We start from the raw sequence: 21,536 nt of genomic DNA, 5'->3' as shown, positions 1-21,536 counted from the left end.
TGCTGATTTATATTAACTTGGAATTATACAAGCGTGCCGAAAGCCACGCAGCCCGCATCCTGCCTTTGTAGTTCTGGCAGGATCTAACCTTTGCAGTGGGCTAAGTCTATTTTAAGCATTTACAACTTTATGGCCAACGGTCAAGTGGCAGGCCACCGAGGAGGACTCAATTCCACCCCCAACGAAGCTGACTTTAAGCTCCTTTCGGGAGCAATCACAGCTGGCGGTTGGCAAATGCCACAAGAGCCACCCACGCTCGGTTGGCTTGGTTGGGCCACCAACTGTAATCCTAGATGTCCCATACCCAGATTTGAGCCAAGCTAATTGCCGAGGAAGCAGAGCAAACTTCAAAAATCTGATACCATGCCAGCTGGGTGGGTTCCATCATTAGGAAGATAAAGGTAGGAGGTGGAGATGGGGCACCTGGCATTTGGGCGACACTAAGCATACGCCTCATGTGGACGGGCTGGAATTTAATTATCCTCCGAGCAATGGTGACACTTGAGAACTTGGCAATTAGACACATATTGATTGGAGCTCCCAAGCAAACAAATATTCAAATTAAATCCTCCCAGAGATTCCACTCGCATATGTACATTGTGGTCCAAACGAAATAATGTCCTTCTTCGCAAGAGTGACACTCGAATCGATTGCGTTTTTAGGGCTGGTGGAAGCACAAACCCAGTTTAGAGGACTAAGAGGAGGCTCTTTAAATAAGCGAAACAGCCCACGCGTGCTGGAATTGCTATTTTGGATTTGTCCATAGAAAAAACCCGCATCCGGCCAAGTGGCATGTGCCGCCGGCCCACTCAACGCGGAGATCCTTTCTCTAGCCGAGTAAATAGTAAAAAGGACATTCGCCCGAATTGTCACATTCGTTCGGTTAACTGAATGGGACAGCCGCAAAGATTAAACTCGGCCCCGATTTATGCATTTGTCAACAGACCGAACAAAGGCTTTTTCAGGAATTTGTATAAAGATGCCAAAAGTCGCCTAGAATCCTTTTGTTTGGCTTCTTTGTTTTGAAGACTCTGAATGCTTGGTCAAAGACCTAAACGTTTTGAACAAACTACTCTTAAAATGTTTTATGTTTATTTTAAACAAAATCTTGGAAAAATGCCTCTTCATTTAAGTCTTAATTAGCTGCAAAACAATATTTTAATCCTGACAGATAGAAAATGTAACTTTAACAAATTGTCAAACATTTTTGAGCTTTAATCTATCAACGAATCTCTCAAAAAGTTTCAATAAGTCCCTTGGCTTAAAGAAAGGTCAGTCAAGAGCCATTTTATTCGAATTTTTCAAGCCTAAAGTCATTGAAGCGTTTTTTTCTGTTTATTCAAAAATGGGGGCGTACTCCAAAGTTTAGAGCCAAACTGGCACTTGTCTAATTAATTTCAACATCCAGTGTAAGTTCTTATTTCCAGCAAAATGCTGGTCAGGCTCGGAAGGTCTTTGGCCTAAAAAACGAATGGCGTCGAAATGGCGAACTTTTGAGCTCTGATCAAATAATTCTTTTTTTCGTTTCGTTGATTTTATTTGTTTGCTGTGGCCCGGCGAACCCTTTTCAACCAAATTAGCCATAGTCAGCGGAGCAATTTCGTCATTTCAGATGATTTCAGAGAGAATTCTCGCCGGGATTAGGGTTAGGAAATATAGCTCGAAGTGTTAGATTGACAGCTGGTATGCAACTATTGATTATATTTATCAATACCCAGACATGGGTCATTCAATACTTTAATATTAAATTCTTTAAACCTTGCTAGCTTCAGAAAACTTTTTAGCCAGCATGACCACAGAAGTCGTAAAGTAAATATAGGACATATGGTTGAAAGTTAACCCTTTAAGCGCATTTTTAGAGGTCTTTGAAAGTCGTATAGTTAAATGAGGGTAAAACGCAACAATTTTTCTCATCCGTTTTCTTTGCCAAAGAAATTGTCAGATGTCCTGACATTGTTGCCGAAACGTGAAGAACAAACAACAGAAATTGCGCTGACAACTTTTGGCTAAATCATGGACTCCTCATTTATCAGCGGGAAAATGCGGTCAAAAATGAGAAGGAGCCTTCATTTATGGCCTTCCTTCAGCAGCTGCAGTGCAGAACACTTTCAAAATTACGCCGGACTTCAACCCGCAATAACAACTCTCACAAACTCTGAAACTTCTAAGCCAACATTTAAGGCGTCCAGTGTCGAAGAAGAAAGTTGAGCTGGGTTGAGTGTTTTTTGCTTTTGTTTTTGCTTTCGTTTCCGGTCGGTTGGATGCAAAATAATGACGAATCGCCAACTGAATTGTGCCTTAAGTACGTGTCTGTGGTAAACCCTCATGAATCTATCCATTGTTTGCTTTTTCTCGTATTTAAAGTTATGACATTTCAATGGTTCACATGTGTTCCAGCAACATCACGTTTTATCGACATTTTAACAAGGCATGGAAATGTGAATATTCTTGCTTTTGTGGTTTCATATTGGCAACGTTTTTATTCCCTCGATGAGGCATTAAAATTTTCACCAAACGCAACAAAGTAGGTCCCAAGGATGGCTATGGAGGCATCTATAACCCTTTAAGGTTTAGCCTGATCAGGCTGAAATATTGCGTAAAAAATGAATCTTTTTGGACATTATTCTTCATATCTTCCGTAATTCTTATGCGACTACAAAATTTTATAGCTTACCTTCCTGATCTTGTATCTTTTAGTACTGTCATTCTCCATAAAAAACTAGCAAACAAAAATGTTATTCATTTACGACATATTTTAAAACAGCATCGTGATTTTAAACAAATTTTATTGTTTTATCTATTTACCATTGATACCCATTCTTTAAATTATTTATATTCCTAACCCTGTATATATCTTTTCTGTATTTATATATTTACATTATCCATTTACTTACTTTTTGTTTTAGTATAGATTTTTCCGCCAAAACTTTCCTCCAAGCATGACATACTTACGCTTAGTAAAATATGCTCCATAATAAGCAGGTTAAAGAATGTAATAACCAAAATTCTGCTGCTCATGGAAAATAAAACAAAAAGGAAAGTTATCCCAAACCACAAGTGAATTTTAAGCGTGTAGCTTTTGCTCTAAAATATAATTTTTCCAGTCGACTGCACGGCTGCGGTTCTCCCATATATTTTTTTTGCGCAAAAGGCTAGAGTTCAAGTTGACTCTAAAAGTAATAAATAAAACCCAGAAAGCTCGTGGAGTGCTGCCAAAAAAAAAAAAACAAAGGCAAATTTTCGAGTAAATCCCTGCAAGGTCAAAAACTCACAAGATGATCCCATTAATAATTTAAGCCAGCTTCAAAAACAAAGAGAGATTTGATAAGAAAGTCGGATAACTGACACAATAATGTCAACGGCAAAGTATTTCTTAGATATTTTCGCTGAGAATGGGTTCTGCGCGTTCGGCGATTGTGAAATTGCGTGAAAATTGTCTTGTCAGTGGCAGCTGCTGGCTTCTGCGAATAGATTAAAAATATCAAAAGCAGCCGACAGAACAAATAGACTGGCACTTGGCATATTGCTTACTTTAAGGCTACAGGTGGACGGACAGCTGGGATGCCGGCTTACGTACAACATCTGTATATGCTTCACATTCTTTTAGGATCTGACTTCAGGCGATTACATACGCAGCCAACTTACTGCACAGTTGTCGCTGTCACATCGCATCATTTGCATATTTGCAGTCTCGGTGTGTTGCGCTTATATCACGTATACGCAGTGTTGGCCCCTACAATCGATGCCCGGCAGGCGCTTTCACCCTTCATCCATAGTTCAATCCCGTGAACCCCTTCCGATTGCCACACTTAGTCGCATGGCAATCTTGGCAGGATTCCCTGCCACCCCATCCACACCCAGTCCACGGCGCAACAATAAAGCTTTATGGCGGGGCAGGAGAACATCTATCGTCAATCAAAGGCTTCACTCCTCGCATCGCTGGGCTGTTTGGCTTTGTAATTTATTTGCTCTGCTCGAGATTTGACTTAAAGTGGGTAAAACCGCACGATTTGGGCCATGACATATGATATGGGGAAATCGACCTAATTTGCAAGGACTCTCAGCTTGGCCCAAATTAGGTTTGATAAGTCAATCGACCCGAAGCGGTACACGTTTGTTTGGGATAACTTGGAAACAAAGTTAATACTTAGGCTTATAGTTGAATAATTGGTTTCTAACTTTTGGAATTAAATCTTAAAGGTTCTTAAAGGTTACAAATTATCTTAATTTTTTCCTGTAAAGTTATTATTTCTTATTCTGCAAACTTATTTCTTCAAACCCTTTATTCTTTTTCATTCAAATTAAAACGTCGAGGGAGCGTTTCACTGAAGCTTTCGCTTGTTGGTTTTAGCCAAAGCTTGCTTATAGCCAAGTCAATAACTTGGAGCTTGTAGTTACTTCCAACAGATGGCTCTCCATGTAAACTGGTTCGCTGTAGGAAATAAAAATTAAATGAGTTTTTTGCCGCAAAGTAATTTGAACGTGAATATTATTTTAATTAAAAAGGAGTGAATGGCAAAACAAGGTATCAGTTTTTGGTTTTATTTTTAAAGTATGTTCGAGGAACTTTAGTCTCAATCAGGACTATTACCTGTACTGAACACTTTATAGTCTATATAAATTAATACCTCAAAAATTACACTTTCTACAATATTCCAAGATTTACAAAAATAAAATTGAAGAAGGTTCTTAGTTCCCTTAAACTTAAACCCCTATATTTAAATCTATATTTATAGATTTAATACAATTACATTCCTTGGTAAAATTTTACTGAAAAAATGAACCACTGAATCACGTCTTCAAGACCAACTCCCAATGCTCATTTCTGGCTTAAAAGTCTCTTGGCCTAATGTAGACGACAACAGCTGCCACGCGCTCGCGCTTAGACAGCCGCTTACTGCTTACGCTCGCTCTTTCTCTCCTGCAACTGGGCACTGAGCGGCTCTCGACAAGTGTCTTGGCTTAAAACGTGTTTTAGGCTTTGGCCGCCTTCGGTGCCATTCTTCAGTTCGATTCGAAACGCGTCTCCGTTTGGTTGTTGCCGCCGGTTGGTCCGGTCGTCGTGCTGATCTTTTTGGCCAAGTGAATGTTTTTCAATTGTAACCAAAACAATACCGTCAAGTGGGTGATATGTAAGTGAGCCGTGTGGACTACCATATCCATCTCTGTCTACCCGGTCAAATGCCTCTCTTTCTCTGAGGGGAGCAAGTGCGTGGAAGACAGTTGCCGTCAGGCGGGTTTCGATTTGAATTTCGGTGTTCGGTCAACGCTTTTCGGGATAATCGTCTTTATATCTTTACGTATGCAAAGCGCGTAATTTTGCATTACCGTTGTATCGTCGCCGCGTCATAAAAAGTGACCGCAACACAGCCCGATCCCCCGCCTAATCTTTCTGGAAATAATACACCTCCCCCAAAATCAATTGTGGAAAATTTCACTTTGGATCGAAAGCCAGTTTTTTTTTTGCATGGATTATCGTAAAACAAAGCTATAGTGTGCGTACCGGATCTAGACCCAGTGCACTCGTTTTCCCCAAACCGCGAATTAAATTACCATCCGCCTAAGCATATTGTAGCATTGAGATTCTTGAGTGTTGAATTAACATAAAGCTTTACCCCCCGGCTGGCCTCCAATTAGAAACTGCCATAAATGCATAAGAACTGTGCGGCAAAGTTATTTCAAAGACTTAATAAAGAATTATTAATTTTTTAATTACGTCAAGCCAAGGTCATTGGCTGATAAAATGCAATATTTTCCAGAAGTTTTCGCTCTCACCTACCTAAGAGACCGAAACAACAAAAGACAAATAGAAATTACAGCCACAAACTAATCAAACAAAAAATCACATAAAAATTACAAAAAATATTTAAGAGAAAAAAAAAACAGCGAATGCAAACATACAAAAAAGTGAACCTCCAGCCCAAGATATATTATATGCTTTCGTGTTTATATAGCAAAGACAGATTCAAGGTGAATGTTGCCATTATTTTTTGACAGAGCGCTCGAGAGCAACAAGTGAAAATTTATTGGGAAGTTTTTTGTTCGCGTGCTGGAGGAGCAAAAAAACAAACGAAACTTGGCAAGAAACCACCGCGAAATAAATGCCATTAACAATATATATATATTCAAAAACAGTTTAAGATGAATAAATAAATAATCAATGACTAATTGGGATAAAAAGAAATAAATAAAATCTTGCGGTCAGCCAGTAGAGAGATTTCCAGAAAGATTTATATCACGTACATTTTTTCCAAAAATTTCGTAGAATACCTTCTTATCATTAGATCAGGAATTCTGTACCATTTTTTAAAACCTTTTAAGCCGGAGAACATACCAATGTCATTAACCATTTTGAGAACTTAGCCTACTCACACACAATTCTAGTTATCCATCATACGCAACGTTGGCGTTGTAGCCTTGAACTTTTCCATTTAGAAGACCGAACAAATATGCGTTGAAAAAGCCAACAAAGAGAAAGAAATCACATTATTATTAATTATATTTTAACGGTAAGCGGGCTGGTTCGCCAAATGATTTGAATGCCTTTCAGAAGAAACCCGTCCAACAGCCTCACAAAAACACAAAATTCCCCCCGTCTTGACTAAAAGTTTTGTCAGCAAATTTATCCATATAATAAAAACCAAAAACACCAAGATGCAAATACTCGAAAACAAATAATTTATCGAAAATTTACAAAACGCTAAAAGCAAAAGAAAAAACAAAAAAAAAAAATTAATAAGAAACCAGTCAAATTGCAAATTACAAACCAACACCATTTTGGATAAGGTTTTTACGTGAGTAACGAAAATGTCTGGCAAGATGGAGCCGGCGTCGCTGCTACGCAGACGCAGCTTCTTTTTCTTCGTCACCATCTGCTGCGGCTTCTTCGGCTTGGAGTTCGTCAGCGCACAAGGTGAGTGAGTTTTACATATGATTTTTATTTTACGATGTTTATGCAGCACAGATAAACAAAAAACTTAATTTAACTCATATTCATATTCTCTGACATTTGGGCTTATCTCTGGGCACAATTTTTTGGTATCATTAAGAGCTGATGCTGAAGAAATCCGAAAACCCAGAGCGAAGAAATACCCAAAAATCGTCTGATTCACTCAGGCACCATGCTAATTTATCTCGATTGTGGCGACGATGGCGGCTCTTTTAAGCCGTGGGATCGTTTTCTCGGTGTACTTTACAAGCCGGAACTCTCCGAAGGTCTGAAATCAAAAGAACGACAACCGTAAATGCGTGTTTAAAATTAAAATCTTCAAATTAAAGCTAACTTGGTGGTGAATTGTCACGAAAAATGAAACGGATGCTTAGTAATAAAGCTCAAGAAAAAACAAAAACACGTTCGAAACTTCCGGAGAATTAGTAGATGACGTCTAACAGTGAAAGATTTAACCAAAAAGTGGCAGTGGTGTCAACAAATTTTCAGACAAATAGATATTTGATCAACTGTCAGCCGCAAATTTGGTTGCACCTGCAGTTGATTTTTGTTTCAACCCCTCGGGGGCTTTCAGTATTTTGCCTGGCAAATGTTGACGGTTTTGGCCTTTTTGGGCAACCTTTTTACGACTGCTTCTGCACCGACGGCATGACTTGGTTGTTTCCCGCCAGAGTCTGGTGTGTGGTGTGTGCTAAAATGTCAGTAAATGTCAATAAACATTTAGTCGTCTGCAAGACCTGCGCAAATATTGGGTTAACTGTTCGAAAGTTAAAGGGAATCGATGTTAAAAGAGTTCTTGGCACAGATATCCTAAGTGGTTCTGCGATAAAATCGTTTAACATCTTGAGTCACTGAGTCTGCGAAAGTGTGACGGCGATTGACATAATATCTTAATCTCTCCGGGACACATTTCAATTAATTAGCAACACAAAGGTACATTGAGAGAGTACAAAGGTTGGAAAAATAAAACAAACAAATTAAAACTAAATCTGTTACATAAGACATCAATAGCCAACCTTTCTATTGGCCAGTGGATGCGCAACCCGAAACCAAATATTTTGAGACCTTATAAAAAAAACAAAAAAAAAACCGGAGAGTGAGACAAAAGCAGAGTTAATAAAATTAACTTGCTAATGAAGCGATGATCACACCGTACGCAGCCAAGCAGCATTTCTATGGCAGTATATCGCCATGGAACTCACATATATATATTGACTTAAATCATTTCATGGCAGAAATCAAGAAATACAACTTATGGAAATTCGCTGGCAGCATTTTTGTATGCAGAAACATTTTTGTCGCGCGTGTTGGGGGCACAAAACAACAAACAGCAGAATGGGAAAACAAGTTTCGAGTTTCTGGCGGTCCACTATGCAAATTAAACACTAAATACTAAATATATACACATGTATGCAGATGTATCTTTCGGTTATTTTGTAATATGGCGATGGCGATGAAAACGAAAGTGAAGCCGGGCCTGACTTTGAAAGCTCAGGCCCCCGAAAGGCCCTTCAGCGCTGCCCTTGTTGTCGTCAATTTCACTTTTATTCCGCCATGTACCGAGTTGTTAACTCTATCGAATTAAAATAAATTCGCCGCCACTGCCGTTGCGCCGAAAGAAAGTGAAAGAAATGTACGAGTATGTGCACATGGCAAAGTTGCGGCACAAGTTTTGCGCTCGAAATCATAACAGTAACGGCAACAGGTTGGCTGACTTTTACGATCCGACATATTCAAGTTGAATTTTTTTGTAACTCCAATAAAATTTAATTCAAATCGTTCTTAGTAATCCAAACTTTATAAACTGAAAATAGACTGTCATTTAACTATGAGTTTATAATAAAATAATATTTTTAAACTTATCTGGTTCTTGTTTTTGGGGTTATGTCTGTACGTTGAAGCCAAAAGCATGTCGGGTCCAAAATCTCCAAACTCTTTTCAAACTGTCACACAGTCGTAACGTTGCTTTTCCCCGACTGGCCGAACGTGACGCATTTCTTCGGGTTTATTTCAATGAATAAATCTCCTGCCCAGATGCACACTCTGTAAAAATAATTGCTTGTTTACATATATTCGTGTAATTTGGCATCTTCTGTGCGCCATAATGATGAGAAACATTGTTGTCCAATTCGGCTCGAACATTATTGCAGTGAAAATCCGAGGCACTAAAATTTGCATAGACAATGTGCGATTTTTGTGGCCTGAAAAGAAAAGCAAAGTTTTGCCGATGGCCAATTAAAATACATTCCCATTTCCACAGAGCTCAGATATTATTTCCGCTCAGGTTACTTGCACTCGCCAGTAAAACACGTTTTTGGCCATTGGCCAAACAAAAATAAAATATAAAAACAGGTGCAATACCAGCCTGGCCAGCGGCTTTTTATATAATGGTCAACTATGTATGAAAAGGAGCAATGTCTTGAAAATAGTTAATAGGCATTGCTAACATACTTCAGCCAGTCCTCCTCCAATAGATGTTTTTGTGTCAATTTAGCCAGATCAAGTTCCTTGAACCCTGAATTTCCACTCCAAATATACCACGAATTCCTTTAGTTGCTTTATTTTCGTTGTTAAATCGCGTATATTTGGCAGGTATAATAGCTTTCGAATTTTTTGACGATTTTAATGGTGTGTAACCACTGATCAAATATCGATATTTATAGTTAGATTGTAGACAAAAATCTTTATTTTCGAAAGGTAGTGAGTTAAAGAGTTTTTCTAAGTCACAACTATTAGTTATATTTTTAGATTCCTAATATAACTAAAAACTTTTATAAATTAATTAATGTGTAAGTTATCGATCGAGTCGATCGATATATCTTAAAAGCCCCTTGCCACCACTAACAGCCAGAACTTAATTTTCCAAATTGTCAGCAAAGATCGGAGCTTTTCAATCATAAAAAAAAGGTACTGCCGGTTTTGGAAACATGAAACCCAACACTTCCACCCGCTCAATCAAAATGGTAGGATCAGAGACCAACGAGTTCGTCGTAGAAGAAGTGATTGGAAAGCGTTTTCTACGTGGATATCCCGAAGTGCTGGTAAAATGGGTCGATTTTCCAACAAGCGAAAGCACTTGGGAACCCATGGCGAACATGGGCAACTGTATGAGACTCTTAGCGGACTTTGAGGCAAAACTCTTCGAGAGGGCCAAAGCTCGTCAAGAATAGACTATTAAAAGTCTTGTTATATCCGAGGAAAAATGGCTTATTTAAAAGCATAACAGCTGTCCGGCATAGATCACTTAATATTAAAAATGTAAATGTTTAAAATAAAAAATATATACACCAAAAAAAGTTTCTTATTGATTTCTTCAACTTAACTAAAGGTTAAGGTGGATATTGATGTATTGATGTACGTTTGGACAAATTTTATAAACGATACATATAAGAAATCGATATTTTTATATGCGATAGTCTTACGATAGCACATCTCTAAGACGCTGTGCTTTTTTTTTTGCATGCATCCCAGGAGCATCGTTACTTTTACGGAATTTTAAGTTATTTTAAAAAGTATGTTAAGCGAATTTTTTAAGCCCACCACAGGGAATCGTAAGACTCACGACTCAGGGAAGTGCATTCCTTCCAACCCAATCCCAATACCAGATGGAGAGAAGCCCGTAGAGTTTTTTGTGGACAAAGTCCTTGGAAAGCGCTTCGTAAACGGACGCGCACAACTTTTGGTTCAATGGGTAGGTTTTCCGGAGTCGGAAACCACGTGGGAGCCGATGGATAATATGAAAGACTGTATGGTGCGCATTGCGGACTTTGAGCAAAACATTTTTGCTAAATCCAATGGAAAACAGAGGCAAGCGAATAAATTTTAAATAAGAATTATATGATAGGTGTATTTTAAGAGTTGTCCACCCCTATCCGCCAACGCTTTCATTAAGTTGGCAGCTCTTCCCCGATTGTAGCGTCCCGCCATTTTTTTGTTCTTTTTTCTTGTTTTCATTTCATATTCCGACAAAAAACAATCAGAGGTGAACGTTATCCCGGTTTTAGTATAACGTGGTCCTCGGATAGTTCTAATTTCAAGATGTCTGAAGCTCCAGAAAGCAGCAATAACCCCAGTGAGACTTGGGAGTTTGTGGTGGAGAAAATATGTGGAAAGCGATTCACTCACGGCCGTCCCGAACTTCTGGTGAAATGGTTGGGATACACTGAACAAGACAACTCCTGGGAGCCCCTGGAGAACTTGGGCAACTGCATAGAAATGGTCTGCGATTTCGAAGCAGAACTTTTTCAAAAAACAAAAGGCAGAAACAAAAACGAAACGAAGCTACAACCCAGAGATATTCTTTGCGTTTCACCTAATACCGCGATTGCTACAGGGTCCAAAATTGTGGACGATAATACACAACAGAACGTGCCAACGCCTCCCACGACTCTGAAACGTAAGATCGAACCCTTTAAAAGAAGACGCGATTCAGTGGCGATTGGTGTTTCCAGTCAACCAGTCATATCCAAAAGCCAGCCTCTGGAGATTGCTACAGGGTCCAAAATTGTGGACGATAATACACAAAAGAACGTGCCAACGCCTCCCACGACTCTGAAACGTAAGATCGAACCCTTTAAAAGAAGACGCGATTCAGTGGCGATTGGTGTTTCCAATCAACCTGTACCGAAACAATCGATATCCAAAAGCCAGCCACTGGATAATCCACGGGCCGAGGCTACTATCCAAAACCACAGCCACGTTAAATTTGTCAAAGTATTGAACTTAAGCGATCCGAGTGACGATGAAGACGTTGAACCTAGGCCACAGATGCTGCCACAACCAGTGTCAGCAATTAATCCTCTGCCGGAATTCCCTGGAATGCCTTCTTCATCTGGGTTAGACCCAGAATCCCGAAGCTTTCTGTCGCCAGATGAAACTTTCCAATCGTCTTCAGCCCCTTCTTTGGCTCCAGTTACTGCTTCGACTCCTTTACCCCCTTCTAAACTATGTGTAGATGGACTAGATGCGCTCAAAGCAAAGGCAAATATATGGGCAAAAACAAATAAGGAAATGAAATATGAAGGGTTTCGGGAAGCCGGTATTTTTAAAAACGCGAACATAACGAATGAGTCATTACCGATAGAACCCCGGCCTTCATCACTGTTATTAGGAAATAACCCCATTGGTTCAACATTGACGCAAGTAAGAAAAATATGTCAACAAAGATAGTTTGTTTTCAATAAATACTTAAACCATAGCTTCTTCAGGAACAGATGCATGGAGAACAGTCGAGTAATGTAACCCAATCGATGCCTCGAAGACTGAGTTTGATTAGACCTGAGATGACGCCGGAGTCACCTGGCACCCAGGGCAACAACACAATCAATAAACCCAGGAGGATGACTTATGGTCCCGGAAGCTCGAAAGACATAGTCGATGCGTCAGTTCCAGCAACGCCGACAATTTCGTCAAGCAGGCCGAAACTCACAAGTGGCAGCTCCGCCAGTTCCAGAATTAGCTCAGGAAGACCTGCTTGGAAGTTGCCCCTGTGTAAAAAGGATAGAGTCTATGGCCTCGAACGAGGGCTGCCACTGGAGAAAGTCGTCCACAGCTATCGCTTAAAGGACAAAATATTTTTGTTCATTAAATGGCAGGATTGCAGCGCAATAGACGCTGTGTTACTGGATGAAGTGAAAGAAGTTTTTCCATTGCAAGTTATTGAGTATTTTGAGAGCCTGAAGCTGCAATATGATGCTCTGGAATAATAGTGCTAGTACTGGTGAGTTGTGGCAGCCGTTTCTTTTGGCCCTGTGCCCATAACCTTAAACGCAAGCTTCCGCTCCGGGGCAGCTTCTTCTTCATAACTTTACAGTTCGACGCTCGCAATATTTGAGCCATGAGCCATGAAAACTTCACGTTGCCTTCGGGTCAAGATAAATGCCATCGAAAAACAAAAACAGAAATGAAAACGAAGCATCATCCGGTCGGTGGAGTTGCTTGTTGGATTCGTTTCCCTGTACATGCACCTGTACATATCTTCATTCTCCTCCTCGCTTCTCTGTAAATCACTGATAATTTCAATGCTAGACATATGACAAATTGCTTCGCTGTATCAAGGTGCACTTAGTACATGCTTTTTAGGGGATTTATGACCGTATATTAGAAGATTTATGCATGATTCCAGCCATGATTCTATTTATATTTGTATGGACACACGTGTATCCAGAATTGTCTTAGTTCTTTGGGGCTTTACCTTCTTCAGCCATTTCAGATTCCACACTCAAGATCGGCTTGCGAAAATTATGAGACTCCAGACTTTGGTTTTTGGTTTCCATTTGGGTTATCTGTCCCATCTGTTGACAGCTGGCTCGCTTTGAACTCGGCGCCCGGCAACATACCCGATCTTAGTCATGTACGCTCAGCTAGACCAGGCCAACTCCCTCGCAAAAGTTGTGGGCGTTAAAGAGGCTCCGTGGTTCATTCAACTCGAAAAGAGCGCGCAGAATGAAGTCAGCAACCCAAATTGTGATTCTGTACAGATGCAGTCAGTTGCCTTAATGGCGTATCTTGTGGCTCCAACCTTCAACCAGGCCTAGGTACTGATGCTAGTGACACGCACACCCGGAGCGCAGAGGCACACCTTTGGGGGGCACACGCTAGCGCCACCAAGTAGACTGACTGGCCGGCTAATGCGTCCATTTAGTGGGGGCTTGCGCAATTTCAATGTCATTTGTAAGCTGTTTAATGATTGCACTTTTCAGCAATTCGCACAGCTGAATTTTATGGCAGAGATGATAATTTAGTTTCATGGATTTATACTCAGATTTGCATACGAATTTATATGCATAAAAAACAGTCTTGTTTTATGGTTAATTTAATTAGTTTTTAGGTGCCGGTAATTCATTTTATGACGTTATAAATGACTTACAGCTAATTTAATTTTTATTTAAATTAATTTAAAATGGTTAAGGTAAAGGTCAGTTGGTAGAGTGGCTATTAAACCACCGTAAATCTCAGGGGGGAAACATTAAAGTGAACTGCTCCACTTTTAAAGTTAAAAACTAGGCGTTTTAACACAGTTTGGGTGTTAAGTTGAAAGTCATTTTTGGGATCTGTGTAAAACAATGATTTGATTTCTTGAAAGTGATTTAATCTTTAGATAGGTGGCCAGGGTGTGTTTCCACTGATGGCTTTCCAGCTCCACTGGTCTATTATTATTTTCCATTATTGCTGTGCAATTTACTCATTTTACCTTCCTGATTTCTGGGCTGCCTTCGACTTTGGCGTTCATTGATTTAAGTGTGCTTGTCCATGGCATTTGCTATAATTTTCAGTTGCTGGAACATGTTTTTCCACCCATTGCGGTTGCCGAGCATGCTCACATATGTGATGGAACCATTTTGAGGAGTGGTCTTGGTCTGGCAAAATAGGGAAAGGAAAAAGGAAATTTCCATAAATTGCCTTCATTAATTATCTTACCAAAAATATTCAAATAAGCTATCAAATGTCAAATCCATCGGCAACATTTTTAATTTCCATCCATCAAGATACCAAAAACATTGTAAATTTCCTGATTATGAAATTTGTTTGTAATTATTTGGTTGTTTTTTTTTTTTATCAAAGAAAATTTGCATTTAATTTGTGGCACTGCGAGGCAACAATGCTGGCAGAAAGACTGGCTTCATATGTGATAATTTTCTCGCTCGTTTGACCATTTTTGGCTGTAGATGTAATTACGCCCAAGGCAGCCGGCCAGCAGCAGCAACAACAACCAACAGGCAACCTCATTTATGACTCTTTGCATATGGTAAACAACAAATCAGAAAGATACTTGTACAAAATGTGTGTTTCTACGTTGGTGGTGTTGGCCTGTTGCTGTAATGCAATTTGTTTAACGCTTCGTTTATTACCAAAAACAGCCAGCGAACGCATTTCTTGGTGTTGCTGTTGCTTTTGCTATTGCTTTGTGGTTGGCTGCGGCCAGCAGCTACATTTTGGAACTCGTCGTAGGTTGAGGGGCAGATACAATAATTTAATATGCAGTCATATTCCGAGTTTCCCCTGGATCCTCCTCAACAGGCATGCACATTTTCTCTACTGCAACTATACCATGATTTTCACAAGGCAGTGCCTCATCATTCGCCTTCGTCCAATGTCCATGCTCGTTTCTCTTTTTTGGTGTTTTCTTTTCAAAGAGTGGGTGTGTTTTCCAGCTTATTTATGATTTTGTTTGACAGTTTAATACGTCTGGTTGTTTGTTGGCACGAGTCACAATCTGCCGCCGCTAGCTGCCATCTCTTGTGTGTGTGCTTTGGGCCCCTGGGTTAGGGGTTATTGGAACAGCAATTATATGTAGTTAGGTGGCCCGTTGTGGCTGCAATGGCCGGAGTATTTGTTACAGCAACAACAGCTGCTGGAGATGCGGTTAGATTGCCCAACGATGGTTAGGCCAATGTGCTGCTATATCGGTTTACAATTGGGCTGGCTCCATTACAAAGGTTGATTGATTGTTGATGGATAGTTATCATGTGGTTAATGGCTTAGTGATACTAGAGCAATAACTGGGGGAAGTGATTTAGGCAATTCTGGGTTAGAAACCATTCCACCTTTTCCTTCACAATGACCTCGAAAACTAGCCAAGTTTTACTTTCTTCTTTATTTCTTTTAACCAAGTGCATCCTCAAATCCAACGACCTTGCTTTGTTTTACTGGAGCTTTTATGTGTTCCGACTTTATGTGATAACCACGCCCCAAGAACCAAACCTGTGCCAGCGGGCCGTCGGTCTTCTCTTTATGTTAATTTCACGCCCATTAATATAATTAACTCTGCTTTTGTTTACGTTTTTATGTGTGCTCTCATTTTTGTTTGTAGTGCAACATTCAAATTAGTTTATACAGCAATGAAGAGTGTGTTTTTAATATCGGTTTCCTTTGTTTCTTTCCAGGTACGTACAAAGCTAAGATCCAAACAAAAATTCTCATCATAAATCAAAATACAAAACAACACCATCTGGAAGCGGGACAAGACGGTGCGAAGTTCAGGGTCAACGCATTTTTATTGAGACCTTTGGCGGTAACACGAACGGATGAATTAACTAATTTTGGTTTTCTTTTCTTATCTTTTGTTTCATTATTATATTGGACGGCTGTAGTTCCCTCCAATCATCTAACATCACAAAAGTTTGAGTTTGTGAGCATATAACTAACCAGCTAAAGGAAGCTGTCTTATTTCTTACTATGTAAGCACTGGATGCTTATAAGGACATAAAACCATCGTATCGAAATACGATATTTTTTTTTTTTTGTTTAAATTTTAAATGTCAATTCAGAGAATGAATCATTTTTGTATCCAATTTCTACATATGTCATCTGATATTTTATAAGAAATTCAACGACGAAGCACGTCTATTTTATGTTTTTTTTTTCCATTCAATTTAAACTTCCTGTGTATGAAATAAAATTTATATATGTATAACCAATATCTCATTCTAGCCACACCAAAGTGAACTTCCATTGAATTTGTTAGATCACTTGGCTTAAATGTCAATGGGTGGTAATGGCGGTGGTGCTGGTGGTGGTAAGACTAAAATCGAACTATAGACTATGTAGCTGGGTCGGTCGGTCGGTAGTTGTTGACATTTTTGTTTGACTTTTTTGAATTATTTCCAGCATCGCCCCACAAACTGTTGCAATTATCTGGCATTGGTATTTCTTTTGTGGCTCTTTCGGGGAGTGTTCTGTGCCAGAAGAATGAGGCAAGGAGGAGAGGCCGGAGAGTCTGGCGGATTCTCCATTCATAAAAATGAGTTTTATATGTTAATTTTGGCCAGCTCCACCGCATTCTTTCGATTGGGTTGCACTTGCGGTTGGGAAGTGGGCACATTTCAGGTGGGAGGAGTGACTCAAAGCACTTAATTGTTGCCAGATGGGAACGGTTCATGTAAATTCTTTGTAAAAAGCTTAGGAGGGTAAGGACTCGACTTTAATTACGAATATCTTTCGGCTCATTAAGGTCTCCTCCGATTGCTGACTCGGCTTTTTTGCTCCATCGAGTATATAACACTATAATTTCAGTTTTGTTTTGTAGGTAGCTACACCTACGATTTCCGCATTTGTACAGAAATGCGTCTACCCTTTTTCCCCCATTTTCCTCTGTTTATGCAGACTTGGCAGAAATGTTTAAGCCATGAGTCAGAGTGAAAAAAAGCTGACTGAAGAGTATGGCAAGACTTGAAGTCTATGTCGATGCCACGCCCATCGAAGTGCATTGAACGCATTTACTTTTTGCTGCCTCGCTTCGCACTCGATTTTCCATGCACATTTTCGCTTTTCTTTTTAATTGGGATTTCTGGTGTCTGTTTTCCTTACTCCGGAGCCCGGACTCCGAATCAAGCTTTTCCTCCAAGCCCGAAGTGTGTCTATCTGTCTGTTGGCTTTGTTTTTTGCATTTGCCTCGTTTCGTTTCACTTTCGAGTCGCTAACTTGTTGCAACTGTGCCAGTCGAGTCTTGGCCTGTGTTGCTTGGTTTTTATGGCTTCCAACCCGACCAAGTGGGTTCGAGGTGGTGGTCACTTTGGTGGCAACGAAAACAAAGGCACTCGAGCAGAACTCCCTGCAAATCGTGGACACTTCGACACAATCAAAGAAAACAAAAGCTAAAATTATGAATTATCATATTTTTTTCCTTAGTTTTTTTGGCAAAAGAAAGCGATGACATTAAACGGAAGTGTTGAATGCTCGCCAAAGGGGCGAAAGTCGTCGCAAATTGAGTGATTAACACAAAACCAGAGGAGAAAGACTTCAAAATATGTGTGTTCAGTGTACTTTGGTTATACAACAGGGTCGCCTAATCGAACAATGGCAGGAGATCAATAACCCGATCACAGCTGGTACTCGGGAGTTTCCCACCACGGCTGCAGCGGCAGAAACTGCAGCCGAAATATCGCTCAATTAACCCAGACAAATAACCAATCAAATGGCACTCTGACCCCGCATAATAGCCGTGTGATTCACGCCGCCCAGTGACCCAGCAATAACCCAATAGTTGACTCACAATCAGACACCCGCGTATTGCACACCCACTGAATGGGACAACCCGCTGGGCCAACAAGCTGAAATTTATACGGAGTATGTGTGCCGCAGCCACATGTTCGGCTAATGGTATCTGGCCCAGTCCAAGAGTCAGTGACATAACAAGCGCCAATATTTTGAGCCATGGAAATAAACCAAATCACCAGGTGTGTGTGTGTATTAAATGTCCATTCTTTGGATCCGTATCGATACGATGTGAACTTTGTGCCCTGCCCAGAGTGAAGCCAATGGAGTGTAGCTAAACGGCTTAAATCCTTGACCCATTTGGCCAACGTCTCTCTCGTTCTCTCAGCCGACTCGGCATTTCCGTTTTTATGTTGCAAAGTGCAAAATAAGACAGAGTTCGCAGCTCCATTTGTTGCAGTCATTAAAAGTTTTCGGCTCGAAAATTATACACGAGTCTATATACCTAAAATGGCAAGAGAAAGAGAAATATTATTTGTGCCATTTTGGTCGTTGTTCCGCTGTTAAATGAGTATTTGCGAGGGGGAAGTCAATTGTGGGGTTAAGTTGCCCATTAACCCATATTGGTGGTAAAGGAAATTCCAAAAGATAATGCCTTATTGGATATTATATTTATTGTTATTTTTGCTATTTAGCGAATGTTAAATAAGAGTTTGTTGTGGGAATCTGGAAATTCGAGGGTTATTACAATTTACCGCCTATATCTTTATCGGCATATCGCGGATGTGCCGCAAGGAAAACAAGTTTGTGTCTTAAGTCATTCGTTTCCTTTGTGGCCTTTTGTAAGAGCAAATTATGGCCCAGCTACTGCAGCAACAGCAACAAAACAGGGAAACCTGTAATGAAAATATGCAGTTATCCTTGAGATTACGGTTCATCAGGCAGCTCTATAAATATACGTACTATATAGGAATATGGATCTTCAGGGAAGGCTTACGGAGGAGACTTTTTCCCATTCCCTTCTCAATGCTTAGTGGCCTTTAAGCAGGAAATGATGCCCAAAAGCAGAAGCAGCAACAACAACCTGGCAATTTGGCAACAACAACAAACAACAATCCAAAAACGAAGAAGAAGAAGAGGTCGCTTAACGAGCGGCATGCATAAAATATGCCCTTTGTGTTGCAGACGTTGCTGATCGCCTGATTGCAGGCCGTTCCAATCGCTCCGCCGAGGACTGCGTTTTTTAATAAAAATGTCAAGCCATGCACAAGGGAAACGGTAACGGGTTACGGGCTACGGACTACAGATCCACAATGAATTGGCAATTTGCAAAGCTGCTCCTTGTGGCTAAGTGTAATCCCGACATAAAGGCATCATTTATTGAAGTAAAAGATTTCGGATTCGGAGGTTTTTGCGCGTTGGCGTATTCCGACACTTCAAAAGCCATTCAACTTTTGATAACTCTTGATTGACGGTGCCTGGTGGCTGGCCGGATGGCTGACTTCAACCTGATGGACCCATCTCAAGTGTTATTTGCTTTAATAACACTCGAGAACTGCATACATCTGCCGCCTAAAAGGGTCTCATGGTTCATTGAACTTCCACACGCAAGAAGCCAATTCTTAGCCACTTTGGCCAGCCATTGAGCTTTAAGTGGTAATGGTCCGTATCTAGTGGCATCTATAACTTCTGGACACGCCCAATTAAAAGTGATCCTCCAGGGCTCCAAAAAAACTTGTACAGAATAGAATATGCAAATCCGCAAGGTAGGAATCATAGAACCTTAGAATCACAAAGAGGCAGGCAGAAACCTTGTTGTTCACACAATAAATCACCACAAGCAGAACCGAACAGCTTTGGACCTGGCTCTATAGCCATTGTAATTACAACAACAATAGACAGCTGGCCGACAAAACTAAGCCAAGATTGTTGACCATTTTGTCGCTGAAGCGTGCGGCAAAATGTTGTGTTTCTGTATTTTTTCCGCTGTCTGTCTCTGAGTCTGTCTTTTGTTTTGGCCATTCTTTTTGTATTTGGCCAAAGAAAAAAGCTGGCAAAATTATGCGGAAAATTACAATGCATAGAAATTTGTGCCGTTGAAAGACAGATCTAATCGTGAATTATGTATTTCTGGGTGTAGGCTAAGGTTACACAATCAGATTGATATAAATTTCCAGCGAGGGAGAGATTTTGTTATATCACAGCAAATAAATTAAGTTAAATTGATTTGATATTTGCTTTGTGTTTGGGTTTTAATTTATGGAGTTGTCCTAGTTTTTAGAAAGGCATAAATTATCTAGAATTCTTCTAATATACTTCTGTTTCTGTTGAAATGCAACAACCAATCCCTTCTGACATGGCTTATCGCACGAATTCTTTCTGCCACTTGCATTTTAATGGCAACAACTCACTTAGCATGTTGGGATTGCGGGACATTGCGCCACTGAGCGGGTACCGTTTGTTGGTAACACAGACAGATGCAGACACATAATCAGGCCCAGAGCTGGCTAGGGAGGAAAAACAGTTCTATTACTTAATATGCAACACTAATGCGAACAATGGCAGCACGACATCGTGGCACAGGAAAAACCAAATGAAAAGCCCAAAAAACCAGAAACCCACAAAAACCAAACCAAAGGCCCAGACACACGATCCTCCGGTTACTCCGTCTCCGTCTCCAGACATTCAATCAACACCGCCACGACTTGGCCAACTTAGAAAGGCAACCCAACGCGCAGATCTGTGGCGGGAAAAAATGCTGAAGGTGGAGAAGTCAAATCAAGGCAACAGTTTTTCACACCTAACTAGAGTCCAGTTCGACTACTCACTCTCGTATATGTACGTGTTATAGTTTTCTGAACTCTATTAATATAGAACCACACACTGGATTACCACTTTTTTCGGAGGCATTCTATTCGGTGATCAGGCTACGTGCCTGGGGTAAGGAACTCGGTATCTACTCTCCGCCTCGAGTGGTTTGTTTGTTTGGAATCTATGGGAGACTGGAGATCAAGATTGTGCTCTGACAATGGCAAGGAATTCGTTGCTGGAATGATAATTTCAAAGCTTTTATTTGCTAGCCATTCTATAATTGGAGCAGACCCGATGATTAAAGCCAAAGTCGGTAAAATCTTTATAAAAAATCTTGAAACAAATTTGGGATACAAGAACCTTTTCTTAAAATGTTGTTGAATGTGTATCTAGATTCTAGAATATATATGTTTCTTAACTTTACAATCGTATCAAGGTTTTACCTTAGATACAATTCTAATTTCTGAGCACTTTTCCGTTTGATTCGTTCTCTTATTAAATGCGATTTATGGCCCAGACGGTGAGCCAAGTCAAGTCAATGCAATTCGAGTCAAAACCAAAGCCAAGCCCAGTTCAAAAGCTGAGGAAGTCAGGCCACTTCAGCACCCAGCACAAGCTGATTTTTGCAATCGCAAAAAAACTCGTTTGCATTTGCGCTCGTAATTTAGTTTTAATATTTGCAATATAATTTTTGTTGCTGTTGTTAGTGCTATCTGGTGCTTTTATTAGAGCACGCTTTGCAAATTACATAAAGCCGAAAGAGCAACTCGAAAGAGAGCTATAAAAAAAATAAAAATAAATGTTAACCACAGTACCAACATGGAAAAAATGAACGTAAACA

At 40.1% G+C, this 21,536-nt stretch overlaps 2 protein-coding genes and 1 long non-coding RNA gene across 5 annotated transcripts in view; 2 read left to right on the top strand and 1 right to left on the bottom strand.

Moving 5' to 3' along the window:
* Positions 1–5,015: 5,015 nt before the first annotated feature.
* LOC108123473 (uncharacterized) overlaps positions 5,016–21,536 on the top strand; it is a 36,931-nt gene continuing 20,410 nt past the window's right edge. The window contains 2 exon segments of the mRNA XM_070278281.1: positions 5,016–5,132; positions 6,364–6,913. Coding sequence (XP_070134382.1) covers positions 6,808–6,913 — 106 coding nt within the window. The 5' untranslated portion in view covers positions 5,016–5,132; positions 6,364–6,807.
* On the bottom strand, positions 6,920–9,547 carry LOC138926023 (uncharacterized). The gene is made up of 3 exons (XR_011442340.1): positions 9,401–9,547; positions 8,354–9,150; positions 6,920–7,217 (listed from the first exon to the last, which is right to left on the bottom strand). It is a non-coding gene; the product is annotated as an uncharacterized lncRNA (long non-coding RNA).
* On the top strand, positions 10,872–16,366 carry rhi (rhino). Of its 3 annotated transcripts, XR_011442339.1 has the most exons (4): positions 10,872–12,091; positions 12,148–12,668; positions 15,835–15,918; positions 16,042–16,366. XR_011442339.1 is itself a non-coding variant. In XM_017238646.3 (3 exons), exons 1-2 carry the CDS (start codon positions 10,988–10,990, stop codon positions 12,652–12,654), a joined length of 1,611 nt encoding a protein of 536 aa, XP_017094135.3. In that variant the 5' UTR covers positions 10,872–10,987; the 3' UTR covers positions 12,655–12,668; positions 15,835–16,365. The 3 variants fall into 3 exon arrangements, 2 of the variants coding, with proteins under 2 accessions (XP_017094135.3, XP_070134383.1); XM_017238646.3 differs by having other exon boundaries at positions 15,835–16,365; XM_070278282.1 differs by having other exon boundaries at positions 10,874–12,091; positions 12,157–12,668; positions 15,835–16,365.

Source organism: Drosophila bipectinata, chromosome 2R (genome assembly GCF_030179905.1).
Source record: "Drosophila bipectinata strain 14024-0381.07 chromosome 2R, DbipHiC1v2, whole genome shotgun sequence".
In the NCBI taxonomy this organism is placed as follows: Eukaryota; Metazoa; Arthropoda; class Insecta; order Diptera; family Drosophilidae; genus Drosophila; species Drosophila bipectinata.
Note: the sequence above shows the minus strand (reverse complement) of the source record. Positions and strands in the feature narration are given on the sequence as shown.